This window comes from Herpailurus yagouaroundi, unplaced genomic scaffold (assembly GCF_014898765.1).
Source record: "Herpailurus yagouaroundi ecotype Mexico unplaced genomic scaffold, PumYag 100, whole genome shotgun sequence".
In the NCBI taxonomy this organism is placed as follows: domain Eukaryota; kingdom Metazoa; phylum Chordata; class Mammalia; order Carnivora; family Felidae; genus Herpailurus; species Herpailurus yagouaroundi.
In genome coordinates, this window is record NW_024412391.1 from 44,166,438 (window position 1) to 44,173,347 (window position 6,910).

At 44.8% G+C, this 6,910-nt stretch overlaps 1 protein-coding gene across 2 annotated transcripts; it reads left to right on the forward strand.

Moving 5' to 3' along the window:
- The first annotated feature begins 34 nt into the window (after nucleotides 1-34).
- HOXA1 (homeobox A1) lies at nucleotides 35-2,802 on the forward strand. 2 transcript variants are annotated; one of them, XM_040472391.1, is made up of 3 exons: nucleotides 35-509; nucleotides 713-807; nucleotides 1,265-1,375. In XM_040472391.1, exons 1-2 carry the CDS (start codon nucleotides 156-158, stop codon nucleotides 770-772), a joined length of 414 nt encoding a protein of 137 aa, XP_040328325.1. In that variant the 5' UTR covers nucleotides 35-155; the 3' UTR covers nucleotides 773-807; nucleotides 1,265-1,375. The 2 variants fall into 2 exon arrangements, with proteins under 2 accessions (XP_040328325.1, XP_040328324.1); XM_040472390.1 differs by having other exon boundaries at nucleotides 35-807; nucleotides 1,265-2,802.
- The last annotated feature ends 4,108 nt before the right edge of the window (nucleotides 2,803-6,910 follow it).

Consider the following 6,910-nt stretch of genomic DNA (forward strand, 5'->3'; position numbering starts at 1 on the left):
TAGTCACGTGCCCCTCCCCCTGCGCCCTCCGCCCTCGCGCCCCCCCTCTTGCGCACTGTACATTCATATCATTTTTCTTCTCTGGCCCCATGGAGGAAGTGAGAAAGTTGGCACGGTCACCCAGGGCTTCGCAGGACCCGGTTCCTCAGTGACAGATGGACAATGCAAGAATGAGCTCCTTCCTGGAATACCCCATCCTCAGCGGTGGCGACTCGGGGACCTGCTCAGCGCGAGCCTACCCTTCCGACCATGGAATTACAACTTTCCAGTCGTGCGCGGTCAGTGCTAACAGCTGTGGCGGCGACGACCGCTTCCTAGTGGGCAGGGGGGTGCAGATCAGCCCGCCCCACCACCACCACCACCACCACCACCATCACCCCCAACCGGCCACCTACCAGACTCCCGGGAACCTGGGGGTGTCCTACTCCCATTCGAGTTGTGGTCCAAGCTATGGCGCGCAGAACTTCGGCGCGCCTTACAGCCCCTACGCGTTAAATCAGGAAGCAGAAGTAAGTGGTGGGTACCCCTCGTGCGCTCCCGCTGTTTACTCTGGAAATCTCTCATCTCCCATGGTCCAGCATCACCACCACCACCAGGGTTATGCCGGGGGCGCGGTGGGCTCGCCTCAGTACATTCACCACTCATATGGACAAGAGCACCAGAGCCTGGCCCTGGCCACGTATAATAACTCCTTGTCCCCTCTCCACGCCAGCCACCAAGAAGCCTGTCGCTCCCCTACATCAGAGACATCTTCTCCAGCGCAGACCTTTGACTGGATGAAAGTCAAAAGAAACCCTCCCAAAACAGGTCAGTCTTGCCATTCCTTGGATGCTCCTTGATGGTTCTGGAAGGAGCTAGTATGTTTAGTTGCCAAGGAAAATTAATACTTAAAAAAAAAAAAGTTCTTGCTTCCCACTGGTGTCCGGTGTGGACAGATTGCCCAGGTGTGTTGGGGCAAAGGCACATCTGGGGCTGTCGTGTTTCCAAAGGGGCTGAGTTTTAGAGGTTCTGGAATAGGAAGTGGGTAGGGATGTGTGGGGGCGGGGGTGGTTCTGTTAATATCTCCAGGCTCCATTCATCACTGGTCTGACCTTGCTAATGGTTGACTTCAGATTAACACTTTACACCTCATCAGTCACCTTTCCCAGCTGAGCTTCTGTTGAGAAATTCTTGATCTCCCCTTTATCTGAAGCTTGTAGGGGATCTCATATCGATTATAAAAATTTTTACCTTGTTCTCTCATCGCTCCCCACCATGCCCCCAGGGAAAGTTGGAGAGTATGGCTACGTGGGTCAACCCAATGCAGTGCGCACCAACTTCACCACGAAGCAGCTCACTGAGCTGGAAAAGGAGTTCCACTTCAATAAGTACCTGACGCGTGCCCGCAGGGTGGAGATTGCCGCGTCCCTACAGCTCAATGAGACCCAGGTGAAGATCTGGTTCCAGAACCGCAGGATGAAGCAGAAGAAACGAGAGAAGGAGGGTCTCTTGCCCATCTCTCCTGCCACCCCGCCAGGAAGTGAGGAGAAGGCCGAAGAATCTTCAGAGAAGTCCAGCTCCTCGCCCTGCATTCCTTCCCCGGGGTCCTCTACCTCAGACACTCTGACTACCTCTCACTGAGGCCGACCAAGCCCCAGACTCCGCAGCCCAGGCTATTCCGCAGGCTGGGGACTCCTTACGCAAAGCACATTCTTAACTTATCTTCCTTTCCATTTACAGTCTCTCTCTTCCTTTCTGATCCTATCTGGGGAGCTCCTGGCCAGGACAGTGTGTTTCCAGAGAGTCCTGGAGTAGAGGCTTGATTGGGGTGTGTGTGTGTGTGTGTGTGTGTGTGTGTGTGTGCGCTAACTCCTTGATGCAGATCGGGTGCCATAATCAATTTTCTGATGGCCCCCAACACTCCTCCCTACTTTGGAGATTTCCACAGTCTGTTCCTTTCAGATGTCCTTTGGAATATAGTCTCCTTTGCCAGCAGAAACATGTTAGAGGGAGGCCTATCTTTTACGTATCTGTATATTTACAGTTCTCCCCTACTTTGCCCTTAAAGTAGGATAGAGAGAGAGGAGAGTCCAGGAGCTCATGAGGAAGAGAGGCACTATGAGCTTGTTTACACAATTAATTCATCCCTTAATTTAATTCAGTTTCATGTGTGTGAGTTTGCTGGTTGTAAATACTTTGTCCTGAGAGATTTATCTTTATACAGATTTTCTAGAAATGTTTAGATTAAGTGACTAAAACAGGGTAGGCAACTCTCAAAGGTGGTACAATTTTATATGGGTTAAAGAATAAAATCGCTCACTTAAACTCAATCAGATGCCTCAGAGGGTAGCCTGCGTTTGTTCTTTCAGTGAGTTAAGAAGGCCTGCGGAATACGAGGTTCAAAAACCTTGCTTCCTGTGCTGGGTCTCCCCCTATCACCACCCATTTAGTGTTTCTCTGGGCACACTCTTTTTTAAATTTGTGCTGGATTATTCAGAACCTAAAGGTATTATTCGAACCAGCTTCTTCCTTCCACAGTTATCTTAGCTGGATATGATGTATTTTCAGCTCAATTGTTAATGTGATGGATGGCACAATGAATGTATATTTTGTGTGATTCGTGAATAGTCTTTTGCATGTCGCACAATGTTTTGATGTCCCTGAAGTACCACACTGAGTTATATCAGTTATTCCTTGTGAGCCTATGATATTCCCCATTTCCTGTACAATCATGAACAGCTCTGAGATCCTGGAGTGATGTGATCTAGAGCAGAGTTTACGGGTCTTAAGATGTCTGTAATAAATATATTCAAGTTTCACATATGCTTACGCGGCCCTGAATTTGGCTTGGCTACAATTTACTGGTTCCAACAGCGTTGGCTCATTTCATGTGGGGAAGGGGAGAAGGGTGCTGTGCATTTTCAGAGGTGGGCCTTTTCTTGGAAAAAAAAAAAAAAAGCAAATGCTTTTCATTATGTAGCTGAAAGTTCCCCTATGAGTGTCATTGCACCTAGCTAATACCTACTTACTAGGTTGATTTTCTTTAAAATAACAACAGTTCCTTTATTATAATCCAAGTTCATACTGGAAAAAATGAATGGTGAAGAAATTTATGAAGCAGATCTATTTTTGAAACAAACACGGATACTTCCTGGGTCAAGTGCTAACCTTTTCACCTCCAACTGAATGTTGACGTATATATAAACAGAACCCCCTTCCAAAGCCCAAACTCTTCAGTCAGTCTTTCCTCACATCAGTGAACCAAGAGCTAAGAGATTCACATTTAATTAGCTCCAGTATAAAGCTGTTTGAGGGTGAGGCCTCCATCTCACCCTTCTTTCTTCTTTTTTTTTTTTTTGGCTTGTTAGACAGTGTTCCAATATATTTCGCCCCTTAAATTGAGTGGGGTCTGTTTTCAGTAAACCCTTGCGTCTCTCCTCCCATCCCTCCTGTCAATATCCATCCCTTCCTGCCACTCTCTACATGTCCCCCTGCCCACTCCCTCTGGGTTACACATCTCATCCCCATTAGATTCAGCTTCGATTTCATAGCCATCGTGGCTGTAATGGGTCTGCTCTAATTCTAAATCCATAACCTAGTTCTAATCCCATAACTCAGAAAAAAAAAAAGTTGTTATTTTCTTCTCTGGGCTCAGCAGTTTCTTTCAGTTGAACTTGCGGAAGCCTCTATGAAGTCTTCCGATATTCAAGTTGCTTCCAAACTGAGGCAGGTGTCTGCTCTCAAATAGAGGAAGCCAGCAAATCAAAGGCTCTCCTCCTAGACCTCTTACCACTTTTCCTTCACTTTCACACATTTTCAGAAGCTTTCATTTAGCCCCGAGAGCAGAGCAGAAATTTTACAGCATCACAAATACAGGCATCTGCCTTCCTTCCTCTCCAAAGGGTGTTTTACAGAGGATGGGCTGAGGGTGGGAGGAGAAATCCTACAAAACTTGGAATTTGCAGGCCTCCTAGAGCACCCATGAGATTTCCTGTACTTCCCCGCCAAAGGGGCAAGCCTGGACTTTGCAGGCGCGGTTGCTGCGGCCATATCAAGGGCACCCGCTGCCCTCCCCTCTTGGCTCCTGGGCTCTGGGCTTGCCTCTAAAAGACTCAAGTGGATGGAGGAGAACTTCAAAGTCGGCCAACTCTTTCTTTCAGTTCCCACCCTGGCCTTATACAGTATCTTTTGTTTATTAGTGTAAGGCCACACAGCAAAACAGATGGCTGGTTTCCAAATTCTTTAATGTGCTAAAGTGTCATTTGCATGCCACTGCCGTAATTTCAATATCTAAAAGCAGGGCCCGACCCGCTGGAATCCTGGAGATTCCAATCTCGAAGGTGCTGGTTTTAATGTAGCCGAGAGAGAGGAGAACGATAAATTATGGCTAAACATCCCAAGCCTCCTCTAGGTCATGGAATAAATCAGTTAACAAGCAATGCATTTAGGAAACATTAATATACCTTTCAACAAGGAAAACATTTGTATCTTTTTAGTTGTCCCAATCGATTAAATCAAAGGCGCTTACCACATCCTATTTCTAGGTCTCTCTTTTTCTGTCTTGGTCTCTGAGGAGCATGGTTAGCTCCTTGAAAAATGACAGCAATGGTGACTGAAACAACAAAAGCGGGAACACAGAACATAGCATTTTATTGATAAATTTAAAAAGGACAAGAGTCTCAATTAGGGACTTGGGATAATTGCGAGACAAAATTCCAGTTTTCCAATGCGTTCTCCTCACTTCCTTCACACTCATTCAAAGTCCTCCTGAAATTCAGGGTGCCCCCAACCTAGGCTGAGTTGAGTTCGGGCTCTCAAGTCTGCTCTCGGCTTCACCTTTGAAAGTTTACTTTTGGAGGCTATTCAGATGCCTTGGTGTTTTCCTCTGGGGCAATCAGATTCAAACCGATCAATATTTACTCAGTCTGAAAGGGTTGTTGAAAAGGCTGCTAACAACAAACTGCTTAGCTGCTCACCCCTGTTTAATCTCAGGTTCACCGAAAGTTCAAGAAGAGATGAATGTAGCGATGGGTCACTTTAGAATGAGTCCCAGCGGTTTATCTGAGCTCTCCGCTAAAGGCAACAATTATAGTGCCATCCCTCTTTGGGAAAGGGGCAACTTTCCTATTATTCTTTTGCTAAATAGTGTTTACTAGAAACTTAAAACACTTTCCTCTCCCTTCCTGGCTTTTTTTTTTTTTTTTGGTAGGTGGGGAGAGGAGTTTCCAGTTGCCCTTCTCCTCTCTTCTCCAGCTTTCTGCCAATCCGCTAGGTTTCATTTGACTTAAAATAAATTACACTGAATATTTTTAAAATGTTAAATTAGCCTGACAGAAAAGATCCAATTTATTTCAGATGCCAAGAGCTCTGAAATGAGGCTCTTTGGGCCGTTAGAGCTTATCTCCTTTGCGAAAGTACAGGGCAAGATTGAATTGAAATCCATTTGCGTTTGAGTAATATGGACAATCAGAGAGCCCCAATATCCATCTGAGATGACTTTTTAGACAGGAGGTGAGGGGAGGAGGAGGTAATTCACTCGTGCGAAAGCAAGTATCTCAAGTAGAAAGCCAACTTTAAAATTTTATGCTCTCCTAGTGCACAGACTATTGAGATGAGAAAGGAAGACGCAAGGAAGCCAGTGGGGAATGGAAGGAGAAGGTGCTGGTCACTGAAGCTAATTGCTACAGCTCTTCAGAGGTCAAAGTTCATGTAATCACCGCATAAATGCATACTAAATAGGGATTTATTAAGCTTTTCTGATGGCTGAGCACGTCTGTGGGAAAAAAACAAAACAAAACAAAACGGTCACTGCTGTTTCTGTTTCTTCCCCAAGAATAATCATTCTAAGCAGTAGAAGCTCTTGGAGTCTGAGTCTTTAATTTACTGTTTTGAATGACAGGCTACCCCTCTGTTTTAAAATTTTGAAATCAATGCATGGACAACAACTTTCTTTATTTTGGATGGGACCCTAAAATAACTCTCTCACTCTTAGAAATGCTATGATTTTTGTCAGTACATACAAGGACACAAGTTAGCATGTCCTTATCAGCGAGGCTATTCCCTAGATGGCTAGCTTTGGTGACTCTCTGTTGTGGGTAAGCCTACTCTTTTTGCCTGCATTTCTGAAAGCACACAAAAATCCTGCCTTAGGACTTCTGGTGTGTAGATGACCAGAACTGAAAGGGACCCATTTACCCAACCTCTTGTTTTATGCATTGGAAAGATAAGGCACCCAGAGGTGGACTGGTTTGACTTAGTATCTTCCTAAATAAAATCCAGGATAGCTTAGAATCTGAGGCCACTGCATTTCTTGATTCTAAATTCCTGATTTGATTTTGCCCCTTCTCATTTATTCTATGTGATTTATTTCAGGCTGGAGATAGTTCATGTTTTTCCACTTCTGATTTACTAGCCATCCACTCAATCAAGTCCTTGATTTTGAAGCCACCAAGATTATTTGAATCTTTGAAACAACCTCCCAGTTGAATGTTTCTGCCATCTTGTTTGAACAATACAATGTTGGGCTACTTGATGTTTAAGATGTATGTCTTAAAATATAAAAATAGAACAGGTAAAATTCAACACACACATATTTTTGTTGTTGTTTTTGAACCTAGACTAGGGAAGAATAAATGAAAGAGGAGTTGCCTGTGCCCAAGTTCAACTTCCATTAAATTGTCAAGAGGTGTCAGCTAGAAAGGGCTTGGAAAGCAAGGAACATTCCAGGAGGTGTCTTAACTCTGAATCTTTTTGTGTTTGTTTCTGTTTGGTTTGTGACACAGCATAGCCTCCTGAACACTGTTCTGTCTATATTTCTTAATTTTCTAAACGACTCACTCATGTACCAAACACACATACAACTTAAACATAAAATTTCCTTGCAATACAACTTTCCACGTTTTCCTTGCTTGGTGGGGTCCTACTGGTCTCA

What these genes read in the sequence shown, in the direction of transcription:
- HOXA1 (XM_040472390.1), top strand. Translation starts at nt 156, where the DNA reads ATGGACAATGCAAGAATGAGCTCCTTCCTGGAATACCCCATCCTCAGC. An exon ending in AAGAAACCCTCCCAAAACAG is followed by an intron (nt 808 to 1,264) that starts GTCAGTCTTGCC and finishes CCATGCCCCCAG; the next exon opens with GGAAAGTTGGAGAGTATGGC.